General features: G+C 34.5%; 2 protein-coding genes across 2 annotated transcripts; both read right to left on the reverse strand.

The window, feature by feature from the left end:
* Window positions 1-1,930: 1,930 nt before the first annotated feature.
* LOC132743971 (uncharacterized) lies at window positions 1,931-14,823 on the reverse strand. Its single transcript, XM_060732571.1, has 10 exons — window positions 14,673-14,823; window positions 12,324-12,413; window positions 11,363-11,632; window positions 10,613-11,102; window positions 10,067-10,146; window positions 8,740-8,809; window positions 4,730-4,808; window positions 4,226-4,295; window positions 3,220-3,368; window positions 1,931-2,932 (listed from the first exon to the last, which is right to left on the reverse strand). The coding sequence occupies exons 1-10, from the start codon at window positions 14,700-14,702 to the stop codon at window positions 2,581-2,583; spliced, it is 1,680 nt and encodes a 559-aa protein (XP_060588554.1). The 5' UTR covers window positions 14,703-14,823; the 3' UTR covers window positions 1,931-2,580.
* Window positions 14,824-17,301: 2,478 nt separating this feature from the next.
* Window positions 17,302-21,948, reverse strand: LOC132743979 (uncharacterized). The gene is made up of 3 exons (XM_060732578.1): window positions 21,795-21,948; window positions 20,370-20,841; window positions 17,302-19,808 (listed from the first exon to the last, which is right to left on the reverse strand). Exons 1-3 carry the CDS (start codon window positions 21,853-21,855, stop codon window positions 18,476-18,478), a joined length of 1,866 nt encoding a protein of 621 aa, XP_060588561.1. The 5' UTR covers window positions 21,856-21,948; the 3' UTR covers window positions 17,302-18,475.
* Window positions 21,949-22,376: the final 428 nt, after the last annotated feature.

The following is a 22,376-nucleotide window of genomic DNA, read 5'->3' on the forward strand; positions in this document are numbered from 1 at the left end:
TCAAACCACTTGCCTCTCACCGCTGTAGGTTCGAATCCTGACAGGGTCTTCGGATTCTTTTTTGTGAGGAAGCTACCCAGCTAGCCACGAAACGACGGTGGTTCTACTCAGGTGCCCGTTCGTGCCTGAAATAATGCACGGAGGGGCACCTGAGATCTTCCTCCACCAGTAAAGCTGGAACATCGCCATATGACATATAATATGTCGGTGTGACGTAAACCCAATCAAACAAACTTTTGATATGTTATATTTTATAATTTGAATAACTATATTGCTTATTCATTTTATGTTACCAAAAAAAAACAAAACTTAAAATTACAAAAAAAAATCGAAATCAAAACAATATCACTTTATCAGTGAGATAAGAATTAAAAGGATTGCTGAAACAATCACGACATCTTAAATATTTCTGAAAAAAAAATCCTGAAATGTGAGATGAGAAGGAGGCAGTGAATGCTTGCGTGTTCTGTCTCCAAAATGACTGTTACTCTTCAGTCGTCTACTTGGCCATAATTTTAACCAAGCTTGGTACCTTTGATATATCATATTTTGTATTTTGATATGATGAAGTAATTGCTTTTTCAAAAGAACTTTTAATAACTTATAGACTGGTTTAATCATCAAAGCAAAACAATCTTACTTGAGTCAGCTGGATAAGTCTGAATAAGACATGAATAACTAAGTCTTTGCTTTTATTCTGTAGCCATATGTAATCTTTATTTTCTAAATGCTAGAATGTGAGATTATAAAATACAATAAATCATCTTTTTTATTATATTTTCGTTATTCCAGATACCAAATATGAACAAGCTGATGATATGTTCGATCGTTGCCGTTCTGGTGATGATCTTTGTATTTCCATTAGGAGATGCGTTTATCTTGGACTGTCATAAATGGTCAAGCTGCTCTCATTTGATTTCCGGTTCAACAGGTTGGCTTTGGAGCACGTGCCAAAAGAGGTGCGAACAAAAGGGTTACATAAGAGGCAAATGCGAACTTGCTAGTTCCAAATGCTGGATCATGAACAATACCTATCAATGCAGGTGTTACTTCAAAACTTATGGAAGTAGCGGTATTTTGGGAGGCTGGTAGAGAAAGTAAATCGCTTAGACTTGATTTGAGCTGAACTGCAATAGATATTAAAAAGGGAATAAAACACAGACATTTTGAGTATTTATTATTTTTATTCTTTATTCCCCAAAATTAGATTCGCTTGCAAAATAAGACCATGTGCAATAAATTGTTATCCAGCAAAAGAACATTTTAAGCGTTTTGAGAAATAAATTGATGTTTTTTATGTTTGTAGTTTTACTTTTTGCGGTTCAATGCTTGAATTTGTTTTAGATTCAACGTTTAATATTTTGAAACAAAACAAATAAAGAATTAATGAATTAGTATATATATCCTTAAAAATGTTTATCTTCTGTATTTTGTTACCACCGAAACTGATTGCCGAATTTTATCTAACAGAATCCAGAAACCGTAAAAGCCGTGTGTTCTGTGTGAGACGGGCTTTAATCAACTTCGTATTATGTTTTTGTATCAAAACTACCTACGGGTACAGTCAGGAGTATCGCAATTAACAACAAAACCTACTTGTATTAACGGCGTTAAACGTGTAATCGACCGTACTAAAACAAAATAAAAATAAACTGTGTTTTTATGACAAGATATGTAAGTCTGTACGGATGACTTATTACAACCGTACTGAAATCAAGTAAGATTGCATACAATCGTGTCGATACAATAATACAAACAAAGTGTCACATCTTGTCATGCAAATTAAGATAATGCTAATTTTAGAAGATAAATTGTGTACGGACATTGTACATGTATTATTCTGAGTTACAAGAAACTAAAAGTACCATTGTTGAAGGGAGGTTACTCCCTCGTCCATACTGCAAGAATTACAAATATGCATTGCAGAGTTACCTCTTTTCTCAATGTCGAATCATTTTTTAAAAAAGACTAAAGCATCATCAAAGTAAAATGATTGGATATTCCACACAACATCAACTTATTTCTAATGATATGTTTTAAAATGCAATACAGTTCTTATTTCGTTGTTTAGAATGATTTTTGTCCTGAAATAAGGCTAATTTTAAGCTGTCAAGTTGAACTAAATTTTAGATATAATGGTTATTCGAATATGTTATGACACTTAATTTCCGTCTTTCCAAGGAGGATTACTTTATTTATATACAAGTATGCAAGCTGAAGTTCCAAAGCATCATAAACAGCGGTTTTTAACCATTTCCGAGTTCAATTTTTGAACCAGATGAATATTACAATATAAAGTGAAAAAAATAGCAATAAGTAAAAAAAAATCCACAACTGATCGAGTCTGTTCGTAAGGAATGTTGAAAGATGAGATAATATAACGAAAACGATAATAATTTCAATAATTCAGGCCATGTCAGATCTCATATACATTTGGAAGAACAAATGAGAAACGTAAACTGCAGCCGTCAACATTCGTTTAATTCGAGGGCTTAAAGTTATTTATATAATTTACTTTTTAATGAAATAAAACCATATCCAACAATTTCAAAACAGATTAATATATCATATTAAGCATTCTTATATCTTTGGCTTTTTCCTGGTCGTAAACTGAAATTGTTCATCTTTCTGCATCAGAGGTTTCCGTCTTTCAAAATAGTATTTTGTATTATCCTTCCGCTTCAACTTCATTCTTTCGTCTCCGAGTCTATTTATTCCATTTTTAAATTGATTAAACACATAATCTCTTTCAAAATCGTCAGATATTGCACGTAACCAGTGATGTATAGTTGCTGGTGGTATGCCAGATAGTTCTTTCGTCTCAAACACTTCATGTAATAGTGCTATTACAAAAGGGCTTTGCAGTTTCGACTGGCCTAATTCTCCAAGACTTTTCAAAATTCTTGTGATTCTTGTTTGGTTGTAAGACGACCTGTGTGATAGTAAAGAAACGTAAGAAGCATTTATCCTGATAAATTGTGGTCAAGCTTATTGATTTATTTTATTTCAAATGATTTCTTCAACATTTTTTCTTGACGTATAAGGACTTGTCCAACTTCCATTTGCCTTAATCTTGGGCTTAAATCCATGGTTAGTGAACATTGTTCTTTGCAATGATCAATTTGGCTATCAATCAATCATAATTTACTTTTTATATAAAAAAAAGGATAAACGTACACATGAATGTAAGTTTTTTTTACAATATATGAAGTAGCTTACCGCCGTAAATTCTCAAATCTATTTTTCCAATTTGCTCCTCTTTCTATTTTCCCGGTTTCTTCATCAGACATGCAAAACCCGTAAAAGTCGAGCATCATCATATATGACGTCACAAATCTATGACGTGTCTCTTCATCATCACTTATATGCTAAAAAATACAATAAAGTAACCAGACTCATAATGATTTTGATCCTTCAACATGTCTTGTGTGTAAGATTCCACCACGCTCAAATGCCAAATAAATGTAAGCACATTGATTTGACTCACTTACTTTTATTGTCATCATAAGACACCTGTTCTTTCATATTCAAAATTAAGATTAAAATCTAATACTAATTGACTTAATTCTTTTTCAATAAAAAACTTCTTTTATCATCAATAGATCTAATTATTATTTATTTCATTATCATATGGTGATAGTTAATGAACACAAACAAACAAGCGTGTTTATCTACGAACAGTCGTGACAGTTGACTATTACACTTCATTGTGATTATTTCCCAAAATGTGTGACTTTTCACAAATATCGTAAATTTTGACGAACAATTATGGATTATTTACAAACAATCGTGATATTTTACGAACATTCGTTATAAATGACGAAACAGTCGTTTTTACTGGCAAACAGTCGTGACTATTAGCGTGCAAGTGTTACTACTGAAGAACAAAAGTAGTAACTGGCGGACAATCTTAGCTATTGACTAACACTCGTAATACTTATGCACAGTCGTAATCATTTACGAACAATCGTGATAAACAAACAGTCATAACTATTGGACCACTGATGAAAAATCGTGATTTATGACTTACGTCGAGCTCGAGACTATTTGTGAACACTCATTATTCGAAGAACAATCGCGATTATTTATAAAAATTATCGTGAATATTGACCGACAATTATAACATCAAAGGAATAATACAAATAGTTACTAATGATAAGACGTTACTATTGTTGTCAAAAACGTAATTGAGAGACTTAGTAATTAGGGAAAAAATCACACAAACCTTAGCCTCATGAGCTCTCAAAGGAACCGCATCTGGGTTTACTCTACTTGATTCGTACAACGGAAACAACCTATATAAAGAAGATTACAATATTATTATTCTCAATTTAATGACAGGGCCCATTTTTGTAACCGTTTAAATACTTTTTATAATGTAATATAAGTATTATTTTTGTATGATAAAGCTAATCAAGGCATTTATTGTGAATAGTTAACTATTATTTAGACCGGAAATAAGAAATCCGATCTGTATTTATTTATCATATAGACATATTTTAAGTTTTATAAAATTGTCATTTTAAAATATTTTACAATGGAATGATTTAAAAGATTACTTGATGGAATCAAACATAAATCAAATGTTGGACTCCATAACTTCCCTAGTAAGTCATACGTTGCAGATAATGACATTTCAAGTGATTCCAGTTATTCTGTACCAATTTTCTCTTTTTAAAAAAAATATTATAAAATATGGTGTATGGTTATGGGTATAAACTAAACCTACCACTGTATATAGGTATGGGTATTTTCCAGAAGAGTATAGTTTCCGAACCAGTATCTATGAATATAATCTATTTTTTCTCCTGAAATAAATACAGGTGAGTTAATCATTTTGAGCAGGAAAAAAATGACAGTTTAATCTGACAAATTTAGTCGATATTTTTATTTCACATAATGCTTTCTTTTTATGATATCATACATCTTTAAGATCTTATCTTTAAAAACTTATATAATATAATTGACTTTTAACTGGAAACTGTTCATTGTTGATCTGAAATGTTTTCGATATCAAGAATATATTGAAATTGTGTACACGACGGTATACATACGTAACATTTACATATTCTATAAATCTTATGTGTATTAGTAGTATACCTGTGCTTATCTCATAAAGTAATCTGAAAAACGGTCCCATGCAAAGTGGAGTAAGAAATGTTGCACTTTATACTGTCTTTCATTTACAAAAGATTAACACAAATAATGTATTGATTCTTTTATTCTATATTTTGTTTTACTTGCTTTCGGTATAATATATAAAATCTCTTTTCCTGAATGTTTGTAAATTGTCTGATGATTTACTTAGTCAATTCGGTTTCCTGAAGTAAGGGGAGACTGTACGTTACACGGTATCGAAAATTTATAAATCGCATTTTACAATAAATGTTTATAAGTAATATTAAAATAATAAAGTCACAGCAATAACACGTATAATATCATTTTTTATTTTTCCAACGTTTCGGCAAATGTATGCCTTTTTCAAGGTAAATAAATAATAATAATATCAACGGACGTGACGTCGTAATTTTACAATTAACGTCACGCCCACTTTAGCGGAAAAACGAACAAATACGAACAATTCCAATTCATGATAAAAGAGATAAGTGCACCAAACAAAGCATCAAAATACAAAAACGACACAATAGATATCGGATTAATAAATACGAATATTTCCTATAGGGTTTAATTATAAAAAATGATAATAGGAAAAAAACGAATATCTATGTGGCGTAATTCTAGCATTTGTAGCGTGGATTGATATTTTATGAATTATTTAATTGAGTATAACAACTTTGTGTTCATTCCTTCTGGAAAATGAGTTTTTAGCTTATGAATCCAAAATGTTTCTTTGCACAAACGATCTAAAGTATTGTAAACAACATCTATGGGCATAAATGAAAAGTCGGTAAAATTATGATCGTCCTTATTAAAATGATTTGCAACATTAGTGGAGAATGCAGGATCTACAAAATTGCATATATCAAATTTATGGCTATTCATTCGTTTAGACACAGGTTGTTTGGTTTGACCAACATACTGCATGCTACATTTTTTACATGTTATCAAATATATAACAATTCTTGGTTTGACAGTTAGTATGTTGACGTAAGTCGAATATCTCTCCTGTATTTGAACTGTAAAATGACGTACCACTATTAATACGAACACAATGAGAACAGCGTTTTCTACAACAACCTCCAGAATGTGATGTAAAGTCACTGTCAGTATCCAATCTGGATCTAACTAAAAAGTATTGTAAGTTTCTTGGACGTTTATAGGCAATTATGGGTGTGTAGTTATTGTGAATATTTTTAACACCTTCGTTTTTTGACAGATTTAGTAGGTCCCAATATTTATGAATAGTATTTCCAATATTAGGTAAGGACGGATTATATGTCACAATAAATGGAAGAACGTTTTTCTTTTCTTTATCTTGTGGCCGTAAGGCATCCTCTTGTGACATCTGTGACACGTGAAGAAACGCTGAATCTATAACCGTCTCAGGGAAATTTCTACTTATGAAGAATTCTCGTAGTTTGCTCAGTGAAGTAGAGAACACGTCGTCGTCGGATATAATTCTCCTGTAACGCTTAGCCTGACTGTGGGGTATTCCGTCTTTACACCGTTTTGGATGACAGGATGTATAATCAAGATATTGGTGGTTGTTAGTTTCCTTTACATAAACATTAGTTTGAAGTTCGTACGATTTTCCTTTTGATACTTGAACATCAAGAAACGAAACAGATTGTTGAGATATGGTGTGGTGAATTTAATGCTTGGGTGAACATTGTTGATTTTGTCAATAAATGTGTTAAGTTCTTCAAGAGAATGATCCCAAAGCATAAAAAATATCGTCTAGAAAACGAAGCCACAATGACGGTTTAAGCTGACTATCTTTCAAAAACTCCTCTTCGAATTTCCCCATAAAAAGTGCTGCGTACGCGGGGCGACTGGGCTTCCCATAGCGGTACCCATTTTCTGAAGAAAATAGTCATCCCCGAACTTGAAGTAGTTATTTTCAAGAATAAGTTTCAAAAGTTTAACAATTTCATCTGACGAAAGTCTGCTGTTATTATTTCCTTGTCTTAAATAAAACAAACACGCATCAGTTCCATCCGTATGTGGTATATTAGTATAAAGTGAAGAGACATCTAGTGTTACCAAATATGTGTTTTTGCTTTGTAGTTTAATATTACGTAATTTGTTGATGAAATCTGTGGTGTCTTTTACATATGATGGCAATCTAAGCATATGTGGTTTAAGTATAAAGTCGAGATACTTTGAAATATTTTCTGTCGGTGAGTTACATCCTGACACAATAGGTCTACCCGGATACTTTAATGGCAGTGTGAAGTCTGGAGATTTGTGTGTTTTAGGTAAGATATAAAAACACGGTGTGTACGTATGTTCGTTGGAAATACATCAAATTCATCTGAAATACAGTCGTTTGTTTCTTTAATCTTATCAATGCATTCCGATATGTTACATTTAATAATTTCTGTAGGATCTTCCGTACATTTTTCATAGTAGCTGTTGTTTTCGAGTTGACGTAAAACTTCCCGTCGGTAATCGTCAGTATTCATAATAACGATAGTGTTCGATTTGTCCGCTTTCTTTATAATTATACTTTTATCTTGTGACAGTTTACGTAGCGACTCCATTTCAGACTTGGTTATATTACTATAACGTTTGTGTTTATTAATGATACTGGATTGCAATATTTCTTCCGTAATAGCATTAATGTAAAAGTCCAAGTAAACATCTCTTCCAGCGGTGGGGGTGAATGACGATTCATTTTTATTGAAAAATGGGTGTTGGGAATATTCGTCTTTTTCACTATCACTTTGAGAATTAGTTTCACAAGGTTCATTTAAATTGTTAAAAAATTCTCTGAGTCTTAATCTTCTTTGAAACATGAAAGTATCTTCAGCAAGTTTAATTTTATCATGAGACTTAATTTTAGGGCAGAACTTTAAACCCTTTCCTAAAAGAATAAAATCATCGTCACTTAGCTTTTTTGAAGATAAATTCATGACTGTCTGCTTCCCTTTCTGTATCTTTTGAAGCCTCCTTTTGAGTGTCCGCCATGTCTTCTTGTCTGCCACTCTGATAAATCGTCTCTGCCGGCGTTTCCGGTTGGAGTCACTGCTAGTAGATCCGTCACCATCTTCGTTAATAATTCCAGGGTTTTCTGGAGTTTCAGCGAATTGTTTTCTTGGGGCGCCCCGTGCTTTATGGCCTCTGCGTAGGTTTTGCGCGTGCCCGGGGCCTGTAAGTTTTTTTGAAACTTCTACTTCCGGTGATGAAGAAGGGCACGATGTTTCAATCGAAGTTTTAGGCTTCACGGGTTGACGGGTATTCTGCGTATTTGTATCCATGGATCTAAATGTTGGCGTTTTTTTTGTTGGCTTACTTTTGACATTTTGAACTTTTTTCGCACGTTTTACTTGACCACCGTTTTTTGCAGTTGTCTTATCTTGTTTTGTTGTAGTAACAACTATCTCATCATTATATTCTTCGTCATCAGTGTTATTACTAATAATTGAAGTTTTAATTTGAAAAGACGCTTCTATGAGAAATTTAAGCTTTTTCTCGTGTGTCAACAATACGTCTTCTTTTTTCTTTTCCGTGCGTTCAAATATATCACAGTCAATTTTAAATAGTTCTTCGTTATTTTTTTTTTTATAAGTAATATTAAAATAACAACATTTCACAGACATAAATGCAAATAATTACCATGTGGTCTGAATCTTATCTGGTTGCGATAAAATCTTAGATTTGCACCAATGTATTCATCATCATCTACCTAAAATAATAAACAATAAAATATTGTTGCATAAATCTTCATCACAAATATAGCTACCACGCAATAGTGATTTGGACCATATATTTTCACGTTATATCGCGGTGTCCATTTTATACATTCATATATTAGACTTGCATTGAATTCTTCCAAGAAATATTGCCTAAAATTTGCATGTTAGCGAATAGAATATAAGCTAATATGAAATTAAACTCATATAAGATACTTAATGCACATGATATGTTTATGCTTCACAACAAATGCGACCACCTTTTGTGGAAAATTGATAAATGTAAAGTAGGGACAATAATTTGTTGCTACGAAAGCTAAAACAATGGCAAACGAACTACACGTCGAATTCAAGCACATGATTACTCTAAACTTTGTATTTCAAAGATTGATGTCATAAGTCTATTTGGGCAAAGCAATGAAATTAAGATAATTTTAAAAAAAGATTGTGGACGCAACGGTATACAGATTGTTGGATAGGATACTTATGACACAATCTTTAGCGCATACTAGTATTTAGTTGAAAACATGGTTGGTCTAAATACACTTCACGATTAAGTGGTATGGAATAGTGATGTTTTCAATTCTGCTGAGTGTTTAGATTATAGAATATATAAAACTCAATTTAAATTAGAACTTTATTTACAATGTTTATCAAATAATCTAGCAATTACTCTTTGTAAATTTAGAAGTCTCAATTCTGATCTCCCTATAGAGAAATATCGCTATTTTGGTATTGAAAGGGAAAATCGAACCTGCTCACTTTATAACCAGCAAGAAATAGGTGATGAATTCCATTATAATTTCAATCGTAGTTATTTTACTCATGAAAGACACAAGTATATCAGTAATTACTATTCAAGGTTTCCTAGTATTTTAAATTTTCAGACTTTATTGTGTACTGATAACAGAAATACTTTTTTTAAATCCAGCAATGATTGTTAAAGCAATAATGCTTAAATTTCATAAAGTCATCATCTTCCGGTGCTGGGGTCGTGGAAGGTAACTTGCACTATCCAGTACCGTCCATGAACAGGCTCAATCAAACCGAGCCTGCAACATTTTCAATCTTGTTGTGTTGGACTTTCTTTAGGGATTCTGTTTTTCTCTATTTCCTGATATTCTTAAGTTATATTTACTTCTATGTCATGTCTGTATTTTTATTTGTTGTATTGTTTGATTGTTCACTCTTATGCCCTTAAGGGCCGTGAGTTTTTGTTTATAAATAAATAAAAATCAATTAAGAATTACCTCTCGTGTTGATTCTTTTGTCGCTGGTCTCTGATCGTTTATCTGTTGTATGCTTGAATCCAGAAGACTTTGTACAATCCCTAAAAGACATATTCCGTCATATAACTTATATAGAACATGTATATTTCAAACAGTATGTATTAGTAAGTAGATAAGAATACGCGTAGATAGCTGAGCCTTCGATTTTAAAGACACAAATGTATTTTATTATTTATTTATAGTAAAGTATGGCAAAAGCAAAATAAATCGAAAGTCTAAACCAAATAATACTTTTCTTTCGAAATTTTGTGAATTTGCAAAAATATTAAAATTTGAAACATGCACTGATCATATGAAGTGAAATAATGAAGACGAAACTTCGTCATGGAAAAGAATTAATATAAGTGTAATTCTTGATTTCCAATACATATACATGTATATTGTGATGTAAAATGATACATGCTTGTACAACCGATAAATATAATATGTTTAAACTTAATATGGTTCTTATTAGAATTCTAATTCAGTTGTTCAATAACAAGTCGTAATACATAATGTTCAACGTACTTTCACGATCCGGATCACTTTCAACAATGGCATCTTCCTCTGGAATGCGAGACCTCTCAGTTAGTCCACCATTTTCGTCGTCATTTTGAAAAGGGACAGAGTTGTCGACTAGCGGTATGGAATATGACATTGGTTCTTCTTGTTGATTACTCCTGTATGCCATTGGTTCTATAGCGTGGTAAGGAGGAGGCTGTTCAGGTTGAATGGCCTGTGGAAGGTCACATGACGAATCATTGCAGACAGGCGCAGGGCGATATCGCTCATCGACAAAAGGCACTGGTGATCGGTATATCTGAGTGTTGTAAGGAGGCACATATGGGGCTCGACGTGGACGTACAGGGTAAATTTGTGGTGGAAGAGCACGGCTTGGATAGATGTGTGGGACTACTGGACGATATGGCCTCCTATTAGGCATACGCGGATAGTATCGCTCGTCGTAAGGAATTTGTGTACCGTACGGGAGTCGCCTGTAAGCACCGCCATCTATATCCTTTAATCAAAAAATATATGCAAAACTGAAACACTTTGGAAAAGTTACTATAAATTTCTTCGACTAAGTTAAATAATTTCTTGTTTATTTAAGTTAGCCATGAATTGCTTGTTTACATCTTTAATAGATGAGCATATTCTTAATTGTTACTTCTTTCAGTAAACTTTTAATTGCTCATTTTAAAACACTCCTGTTTTTAGGCAATTTACACAAATAATTGTTTCTATGGTTTTCTTAATCAGGTATCTGAGACATTTTACCATAAATCTATCTCCTTGTTGCCATTGTCTATCATTCATCCATCCATGCCTCCTACCACTTGGTCTCCCTGGGTCGTTCCGGTCACCTATCATACCATCTCTGTTCGTCCGAACGTCTTCCTTTTCTTCGTAATGAACTCGTGGAACAGTCCTTGCTCCTGGCTGTTCCGGTAAAGTAGCCGGGTACGTTCGTTCATTTTCAGATGCGAGTGTTTCAGGTATCGCTTGCCTGTCTGGGCGATACAACTCTGTTTCAAACGGCTCATTACCCTGTTTAATATATGAAAGCGAGTATTTATGTTTAAAGTCAAATAAAGTGAGTTTAATTTTAAGAAATGTTTCGAAATATACTTTGCTCATCTTGTGTAAAATACTTGTCTTGTTAATTTTGTTTCTTTCTTTAAATAAAATCTGCATATTTTTTAAACGTCACTATGTATCCATACTGTGTGAACATATAGTGTGTAAAGTTAATAACGTAATATATCTCCTCTGTGTGTACATCTAAAAAAGACTGTATAGCAATTATCAGTATTTTCAAATATCAAATTGGAGCATTATGTACTCTATATGTCAATAAACTCATAGGAAAGTCGACCATCTTCGTCTTATTCCGTATCTATCATCAATTATTTTGAAAGCGCTTGCTTGTTAATCATTGGTATATTTACGCTTTATTAACCATTACGTCATGTTACGTAATGGGGCAGAATATTCCGCGATATAACAGCTATGTTGTACATGTGTAGTCGTATATATATTATTTTAGTTGATATTTGCAAATGTATAGTGTATAAAAAGTATCATTTTATTCAGAATATACGTTGCAATATATGTAACGTGCTAACATACGAACATCTATTAACAGCACTTCATTTCCCTCCATTTTTTGTTTGTTTTATTTTTATAGAGCAAGATCTGTATGCATTACATTTGAATATAAAAACTGATAACAAAATACCATATCATAACGCCGCCCGTTTGCTTCAGATCTTCCAAGTGTACTGTTTTTCAAAGCTGGCTTCTGCTTAGGGGCGCCACCTACCGGAGGCTGTGTATAGCAAAACAAAAAGGGAGACGTTAGCAATTACACGTACGTACTTTATCTTTAAGGCTCTTTATTTTACGTAAATTCTATGGGACTGTACTGTATCCATACTATAAAATGTAAAAGGGGTGAAAAAAAAATGATTCTAAGTCATAAAATACCCGGACTTTTGACTTGTTCTCGAAACCCCTTCAACACTTTAAAAAAAAATTCTACTCTTTTTCAAAATATTCTCCACCGACGTCTACGCACTTTTGCCATCTTCGTGGGAGCTTTTGTATTCCCGCTGTGAACCATGACGTACACCTATGTTTTAGGTACTTTGTAACAGCAGATATCAAAGCCGCCCTGGTCTTATATTTCTTTTCAGCAAGCAATTTTTTCAGTTCTGGAAACAAATAAATGTCACAGGGGGCGAGGTCTGGGCTATAAGGAGGGTGAGACAACAATTTCCATTTGTAAGAGTTTATAACCTCCACTGTAGCTGCGGCGGTATGGGAGGGGGCGTTATCGTGAAGAAGGATGACATTTTTCTGTGCTAACCTGGGACGTATTTGCTTCAGCTTTTCTCTGAGATTTTTCAGAATTACTTCAGAATAGTACTTGGCGGTGACAGTTTGACCTTTTGGCATGCAATGAGTAAGTATCATTCCTCGTGAATCCCATAAGGCAACAAGCATGACTTTGCCAGCCGAAGGAGACAGCTTAAACTTTTGAGGAGGTGGGGAACCAGCTCGTTTCCACTGCTTTGATTGAGCTTTTGTCTCAGGTTCGGAATAATGAACCCACATCTCATCTCCAGTGATAAGGCGGTTTAAAAACTTATCTCCTTCACGATTAAAACGACTTAAATGTTCTTTTGCATTGGTTACTCTGGTTGCCTTTTGATCTGCGGACAGCTGCCTACCGCACTTACCTTGCTCATGCCTAGGTGTTCGTGTAAAATCTTGTGTGCCGATGCCTTACTGATGCTAAACTTGTTGGCTACCTCCTCCAAAATTACTCGACGATTTTTGTTGACAAAAGCTTTAACATTTGCTACCATTGTTGGGGTCACCGCCTCAGCTGGCCGCCCAGTCCTAGGCCTGTCACAAACACTTGTTCTGCCTTCACGAAACAGAGAAGCCCAGTTGTAGAAGGTTAAACGTGATACACATTTATCAGAAAATCTTTTTTTAAGCCATTGAAAGATGTTGCAGGGCTTTTCACCTTCTGCAACCAGAAACTATATTACACAGCGTAATTCCTCTAACAAAGAGTCCATGATAGACGAAACACCTATCATATATCAGAGGGCAAAATACTGTGTATACACGACTATCATTGAAAATAAACTGACCACGTTATTGGCGAATGGATGTAGTTTTCACCAATATATAATGTATGTATATAGCTGCACGTGGAAAGAGAGGAGCATGAAAAGTCCGGATATTTTCTGACCGTCCCTCGTATGTCAAATATAATACAATGTACTCGTTTGTTAACAGAAATTAATAAATAATTGTTTTCTAATTATTTTACATGTTACATGTATTGAGTAAGTGATGGATAGATATATAAAACTTAGATAAGCATGTATGAATTTAAAACCTAAAATATATACTTAACGCTGCAATTGTCATAATATGAATTAAATTATATTGTTTTTATAATCAATCTCGCTTCAAACGAATGTAATAAACGTCTTTTTTTGTCTTTGACAATGTAGACGCGTCTGAAATTCTTCATAACCATTTAACGCGTCTGAATTCATCATAACTATTCAACGCGTTTGAAATTCATCATACTCATTCAACGCGTCTGAAATTCATCATAATCATTCAACGCGTCTGAAACTCATCATACTCATTCAACGCATCTGAAACTCATCATAACCATTCAACGCGTCTTAAATTCATCATAACCATTCAACGCGTCTTAAATTCATCATAACCATTCAACGCGTCTTAAATTCATCATTATCATTTAACGCGTCTGAAACTCATCATAGCCATTCAAGGCGTTTGAAATTCATCAAGACAATTCAACCCGTCTGAAATTCATCATAATCATTCAATGCGCCTGAAATTCATCATAACCATTTGACGCGCCTGAAATTCATCATCGTGATGAAATTTATCAGAACCATTCAACGCGTCTGAAATTCATCATAATCATTCAACGCGTCTGAAAAAACATCAAACTAACAATGTAAATGCACCGGTTTTTCTTAGCTATTATGTTTAAATATTAGTGAAAAAAAGTTTTGACAACTGTATTTACCTTCCTTTGTGTTGATGCATTAGAACCCATTATATTGCGTTAAGGCATATGATGTAAACATCCATTTTTTAACGTTTATATATCGGTCACATACTGTCCTTTAATATTTATAATGAAACGCTGATATAAACCAAATTCAACTAATCTTTTGAATGGTTGAAAAAATTCTATTTAAGTTATAGTACACAGATCGATATGGTAAAGCGAATACACAAAGACATGTTTTCATTTTTTGTTGTACATCATCATCAAATCGTAAAAGTAGATATTAAAGTTAATAAATAAACTTTGAAAATCAATAATCTTTTAAGATGTAAGTTCTATAAATAGTGTTTGAAATTCAAAAGCGTGTATGCACGCTGATACATATGAAAAGATTTTAAGGTACGAAATCACGCTTATTTTCAATGAAAGCAAACATATTAAAATCAGTTTAATAGTACACATTCAGATACATTTTCATTCTTTTTTATATTTTTCCCGGTCTAGTCCAGTTCTGATTTGCGAAAACTAAGGGAGGTAACTAAAACTTATAAAAGTGTTTTAGTTTACACTGCTGTTTCCGTTGTATTCTGTTGTATGCCTCAAGATTATTTGAAATAGATAAACTATGCCATCTTATTGACAAAATTTAAAGAAAGGGTGGAAAGATAAATGCATGTTCTTTCAGAATCGTTTCACGTGACAAGTCCAATTTTTTTACAAAAATTAAATAATTGATAACCAACGTTTCAGTGTAAGTACTTGGGTTTCTTGAATTTTCAGAATAAATATAATGTAATATAATATAATATAATAATAATACCTTTTCGTTTAGTTTTTTGTTGTTGTCTTGTTTATTTATTTATTTATTTTTTTTTTTTGGGGGGGGGGGTCTCCATCATATAATTACTTATTATTTTACACTTACTTGTTTTTGATATGTTTCATTTATTTGATGTAAATATTTGTTTAGCGTCGTAAGAATGTTGTTGTAGGTAGTCTCGATGGTCTGTTGACAGGATATAGCACCTTTCAATACGTGTATATAAAACCGCACTTTCGTAACTTTGCTTTTCATTGGAAAATCTTGACGTTTATATTATTAGTTATAAAGATTTTTGACAGGTTATATGGCCCTATATAAACGGTTGTTTGGAAATATAAACCGATCAGTTTATATACGGCCATATAGCCTGTCAGAAATAATTTTATTTATTAATTGCTTGTTGTATTATAAATTCGTTATAAATATGTATTTCTGAATGGATATATGGCCTGTTGTTTCGGTTTTTTGCAATATAACCCTCGCCGCTATATTAACAAACAAGCATATATATATGGTAGTATAACCCGTCAAAAACTAGTGATATACATGTACTAATTACAGGTGCGTTTCACTTTTTCGATTTTTTCCATTTAGAGACCCAGTCTTAAACGATTTTAAAAGAAGTATATTTCATTAGTGTATTCTTTTGTTTACAGAGAAACAACGCACAATAGAATACAGCACAATGTTCAACAACAATTAAATTAGCCGCGTTATGACAAAACCATGGGTGATGGGTTTGCGACCAGCATGGATCAAGACCAGCCTGCGCATCCGCGCAGTCTGATCAGGATCCATGCTTTTCGCTTACAAACCCTATAACCCATATAACAAGTAGAGAAACTGATAGCGAACAGCATGGATCCTGATCAGACTGCGCGGATGCGCAAGCTGGTCTGGATCCATGCTGGTCGCAAACGCACTATGTTGGTTTTGTCGTGACGCGGCTCAAATATCATTTATATAATTCATCAAAATCTAATGGTTGGCTGTTTAACCTAAATAGACCTACTTTAATGGTGTGATTTCATATGATTGATCTGTCAACAAAAAAAGACTACAAGTACATTGACACATAGATTTTCTCTTTTTGTGATTAGCAGAGCATGTCAAATAGACAGTTCTCATCACTCACTTTATTTATGAAAACTTTGACGAATTTAAGGTACACCGATTTAAATAAGAGAAAAGTATGATATTTCTAAACCTTACACAGTTGTGAAATACATGGCAAAAGTACTGTCGTGCAAAACTATGTCACTGCACTCGAACTTACTGTCATACCTGAGGGTTTAGTTTGAAATGTGTTTTCTTGTACAAAGCTAATTTTAATGACCATTATGGCCGCTTTTAAACCTTGTGCTGTTACGCATTTATTTGAGTTCGAATCATTAAAGGCCCATTATGCCTCAGAACTGCTATCATTTTTATTACTTAACATCCTTTTATTTTTTGTATCTTGTTACAGTTTTTAGGAAAATGCATCTGCCATATATAGATGAACTATCTTTTGCTTCTTTTGGTCTGTTGGTACTTTTAAAATAATTAAAGTGAATTAGTATTTTGTTTGGAAGTCACATAAAGAACATTTTGTATACAATTTGCTATCTTTACGACGCATTACTGTATGTGTAACCTACTTCCGTCAGTTGTTAAACACCTAACATGCTCTTAATTCATAATTAAAACATTAGTGAACATGTTTGAAATTTTCTAAAGAATACAAAAAATATGGATTTCTGAGGCTTGATGTGCCTTTAAGACACCAATATAAACTGAAAAAAAAAACATTTAAAAAAAACAAAACAACAAAGTTTTGAAGGACACGATACGTATTTATTCTGTAGGAGACATAACAATAACAGAGACAGTAAACAAATGACAACTTCACAAACATCCATCTTCAACTTAGATGTTTAAACAGATTAGTTTACCAAAAAACAAAGTTCACCTAAATACACCAAACAAATCTAAGCAAATCGTAAAATAAAAGATTTAAAATCATTCAATAACAGTTAAGCAACATTGTTGCACGCTAGGTATTTCTCGTTAAGCAATTTAGAAATGATCGAATAAAATAAATCCATGAAAATGTTTTAACAAACAGTGATTTTTACTTATATAGAATCAATACGCAAGGTATAACAATAAGAACACTAAAATATAACAACATTATGACTTAGATCATTTTGTCGTACATTTGCTCATCAGGGCGCCAGGCAAATACACACAAAATAACTTTGTCGTATTTTCGTACTTGTGGCCCTACGTAGCGGGAATACAGTGGGATAAAATTTAGAAATGTGCTTTTGTTTTCAACTTATCTTATGTACAACACAATATGTAAAAATCGTATATATCAAACTCTTTAAAAGTCTGTTAAACAAGATTATGGTTGATGTCATGGATCCAGACCAGACCAGCTATCAGTTTCTTTACTTGTTATAGGGTCTGTAAGCGAACAGCATGGATCCTGATCAGACTGTGCGGATGCGCAGGCTGGTCTGGATCCATGCTGGTCGCAAACCCATTACGTTGGTTTTGTCGTGACGCGGCTCATATATTAATTAATGTATATCTCCATTCTATCAATCACACGCGTAAAATTAACACTGGCTATTTTCAAAATGTAACTGCATTGCGTCTACAATTGTAAAAGAAACGTGTTTGTATAGAAAAAACATAAAACGCGAAAGAATAAAAGTTCATGCATCTTAGAATAATCTAGTATTATCATAATAAGTATTCACAAGCTTGTAATATGGTTAACTAAAAAAGTAAATTCGCAACCAAAATGGATGCTAATTATAAAATGCTTTCTGTATGTTCAAATGTATCTGCAAGTGTTTCTTGAACAGCGTCCAAATCTGTTATATACATTTGTATAACATAAGAACCTTTCCCACTTAAATAATTATTCTCATTTAATACAATGTGTGAAATAATGGCTGCCATCGTTCGATTACACTTCCAGATTTGTTTTATATTTGATAAACTAAGGTGAACCAAATCCTCGGGACATTGCCCTTGACGTTGAGTCAAAAGAACTAATGCCTCCACCTATAGATCCCATTCCGTCACCTCCAGAAATGCCAAAACGTCCTGATCTATCTCTCGATGATTCAGTGCCTCTAACCATCATTCCCATGCCAGCATCACCACCCGCTCCCAATACACTGCTTACAGAATCTAAATGCATTCCACCCCTCATTGCGTCTGAACCAGTAAATCCCGCAATACCGGGACCACCAACACCCCCGCTTAGCGGATCCAGTCCACTACCAATACTACTAGAACCACCGCTCATACGGTCCATTCCATCACGAGGACCACCCCTCATACGATCCATACCTCCATCCATACCACCGGGACCACCCATCATACGATCCATTCCTCCACCCATACCACCAGGGCCACCCATCATACGATCCATTCCTCCACCCATACCACCAGGACCGCCGGTCATACGATCCATTCCACCACCCATACCACCAGGACCACCTCTCATACGATCCATACCTCCATCCATGCCACCAGGGCCACCCATCATACGATCCATTCCTCCATCCATGCCTCCGGCACCGCCCCTCATACGATCCATTCCTCCATCCATGCCTCCGAGACCGCCCCTCATACGATCCATTCCTCCACCCATACCACCTGGACCGCCCCTCATACGGTCCATTCCTCCATCCATACCACCAGGGCCACCCATCCTTCCATCCATGCCTCCGCGACCGCCCCTCATACGATCCATTCCTCCATCCATACCACCAGGGCCACCCATCATACGATCCATTCCTCCATCCATGCCACCGGCACCGCCCCTCATACGGTCCATTCCTCCATCCATGCCTCCGGCACCGCCCCTCATACTGTCCATTCCTCCATCCATGCCTCCAAGACCGCCCCTCAAACGATCCATTCCTCCACCTATACCACCAGAACCTCCCCTCATACGATCCATTCCTCCATCCATACCACCGGAACCACCCATCATACGATCCATTCCTCCACCCATACCACCGGAACCACCCATCATACGATCCATTCCTCCACCCATACCACCAGGTCCTCCTCTCATGCTTCCCACTCCTCTGTCCATACCAGCAAAACCGCCACTCATAGAACCCATTCTTCTGTCTATACCAGCAGTGTCGTCAGGACCCCTCATAGAACTCATTCCACGTGACATATCTCCAAGCCCGTCTACACCCATCCTTCCTCCACCAGTCATTCCGCCTGGTCCACCGACAGACATGTGCCCCATCCCTCCATCTCCACCACTCATTCCGCGAGACCCTCCACCCATTGTAGCTGCTCCGACACTGTAAATTGAATACGTTGTTAAAACACGAAACAATATGAACATCAAAACAAAATGATAAATGAGTTTTCGTAAGTTTAACAATATTCTAGTTTATATTCTCTTATCCAAAATGATAAGAAATACAATGAAATGTCAACTCAAAATAATTAAATAAAATAATTAGTCTCATGGGACTTGTTAAAGAAGATTTAAAATTAAATTATTGCTTCTAATTAGTATGCCCCTATCACACTTGACGAGAAGGTGACCTAACTGCTATTTTCAGTAAACGCCGTTTATTTCTGACCTAAGTGCGTTCTTAGGGTGTGTACTACAACTTAATGGCGACTGACATTCATGCGGCATCGTATCGGCGGATTAAGAAGTATTATAATCGTATTAAAAATAACCTATAAACGCCTAGGGTTTACCATAGGGATGTAAATTACACGTCAAACAATTTATGTACGTTCAAAAAACGGGATTCTTGTCTAGACGGACGCTTTCAGATCGCATTCAAAATTATTTAATAACCAAACTTTCCAACGAATGACTATGCTGCTTTGACAAAAATATATACCCAAATCCTGATGGCATCCCACCGGCTCCTGACGCCATTCCTGTATGCCCTGCACCGGATGTACTTGGGAACCCAAAACCGCTGCTATAATAAGGACCAGTACTTGGCGGTGCCATTGAAGTTGGACCCGAAAACGGTGTACCCATCGATCCAGGTACCGGGCTCATTGATCCATATGCCGAGGGTCCCATAAATCCATACCCTGGGCTCATCATTCCAAAGCCCGGGCCACCAAAACCTCTAGATATTCCACCGCTTGGATACATCATTGAACCTCCCACTGAAGGTCTGTATCCTGCAAACCCACCTGTCATTCCACTCATTCCGCGAAATGCTCCTCCTCCAAAACTTGGCCCATATCCTGGTGGCCCACCAAAACCTCCACTTGTAAAACTAGGTCGAAACGGACCGCCCATTGACAAGAATCCACCAGGACCTCCCATCATTGGTCCTCCCATAAAACCTGGCATTCCTGAATAGTAAAAATATAAATTAGTAATAGATAGATAGTGTTAAATCATACAGCAGAAAAATACAAGGCGCCTACTATCTTAATTATCTTTTATTAGAGGTCATATATGCCTCAGGAATGCTTTTATTTTTAATTTCCCGATAGGGTTTATTTTTTAATGTCCAAAAGGTTAGCGATTGATAAATTGCCTTAACATCTTTTGCTTTTGTTGATTTTTGACAATTAGTACTTTTACAGTGATGTATTTTGTATTGAAGTCAAAACACTACTTTATTTACATTCTGCTACTTCTATTACATCGAGCGCTTCTTTCAGGTGATCAGCATCTTACATTCTCTAAATCCATTATTTACATGTTATAAAGCTCATGTTTGTCCTTTTTTAATGAAAAAAATCTTTTCTGAGGGATAATGTGCCTTTGATACTAGAAAAAAGGTTTCCTTCATTGAAAAGTTAAAATGTTAAAATGAAATCCAATAACAACTGATAATTTATTGTATTCGACAATGTTTTATATAAGGTAAAATATTACATTTAAGCGGAATAATACTAATTTCTTGCTACTTTTCTTCAATGTGAGAAATCATGCTAACAGATATATATTTGAAAAAAATGGTGGTTGTTGGCGACCAAGTCCGATAAAGTAATACGCAATTATTTTTAGTATTGTGGTTTTGTATATTTGTTTGTTTGTTTTCTGTTTGGGTTGGGTTTTATACTACTGGTCGTTTCGCGTATTCTGCAAAATTTTTAATTAAGTTCGTGAACAAAATATTTTTTTAATGATAATGATATGCATCATATATTAACAAATAGATGGACTCTATGGCACTTGCCTCGCCATTCCAGTGGTTACTCTTTTAGTATGTTTTTTTTTCATTACGTATGATGGGAAAAAAATAATATCTTTAGTATTGCTTAGATAAAATTATTAATAATTGTGAAATTCTTACCTTGACTAGAAATGGCACCAATCAAGGCGCAGATACATATAAGAATTCCTAAAGAATCCATTTTTTCCGCTTCAAACGAAATGGGTGCGAAAAGAATGGGAAAATGTGATGTGTATCCAAAGCGGTCGTAGTTACGTATGAAGTTAAAAATCGGCGTTAACGTAAGATCAAAAAAAATGTAAATTATGAATGTTTGAGGAAATGGATCACTTGCACAGAAAGTAAGTAGAGGGAAATCATTGTTTTCTTACCCCATCGATCAGTTACACCACACTTTAATGAATCTTGATTGTAACAAAACCATTGTAAATTATAGTGCAAAAATCAATACAATACATTACATGCAAAATCTTTTTTGTTGTATGTTTCTTTTCTAAAAAGAAATGAATGTTTGAACCATTTGATTAATGCAAAAAGTTAAATAACCTGATTACTTAGATCGACATTTTTCTTTCTTTCTTTAATTTAGTTTAATTTTTTGTGTAGTACAATGCAAATGTTTCGGTCAGTATAAAGTAATTCATGTACTACAATGCCTATGATATTAAAATTTCCAAGTCAGTTAAGTACACAATTCGCTTT

Source organism: Ruditapes philippinarum, unplaced genomic scaffold (assembly GCF_026571515.1).
Source record: "Ruditapes philippinarum isolate M1 unplaced genomic scaffold, ASM2657151v2 ctg108_1_1_1_1, whole genome shotgun sequence".
Classification (NCBI taxonomy): domain Eukaryota; kingdom Metazoa; phylum Mollusca; class Bivalvia; order Venerida; family Veneridae; genus Ruditapes; species Ruditapes philippinarum.

What these genes read in the sequence shown, in the direction of transcription:
- LOC132743971 (XM_060732571.1), bottom strand. Translation starts at nt 14,702, where the DNA reads ATGGGTTCTAATGCATCAACACAAAGGAAG. An exon ending in CAAAAGAATCAACACGAGAG is followed by an intron (nt 8,810 to 10,066) that starts GTAATTCTTAAT and finishes TTATTATTTTAG; the next exon opens with GTAGATGATGATGAATACAT. An exon ending in AGATTTGAGAATTTACGGCG is followed by an intron (nt 2,933 to 3,219) that starts GTAAGCTACTTC and finishes ACTATCACACAG; the next exon opens with GTCGTCTTACAACCAAACAA.
- LOC132743979 (XM_060732578.1), bottom strand. Translation starts at nt 21,855, where the DNA reads ATGGATTCTTTAGGAATTCTTATATGTATCTGCGCCTTGATTGGTGCC. An exon ending in TGGTGCCATTTCTAGTCAAG is followed by an intron (nt 20,842 to 21,794) that starts GTAAGAATTTCA and finishes TTTACTATTCAG; the next exon opens with GAATGCCAGGTTTTATGGGA. An exon ending in GGGATGCCATCAGGATTTGG is followed by an intron (nt 19,809 to 20,369) that starts GTATATATTTTT and finishes TTCAATTTACAG; the next exon opens with TGTCGGAGCAGCTACAATGG.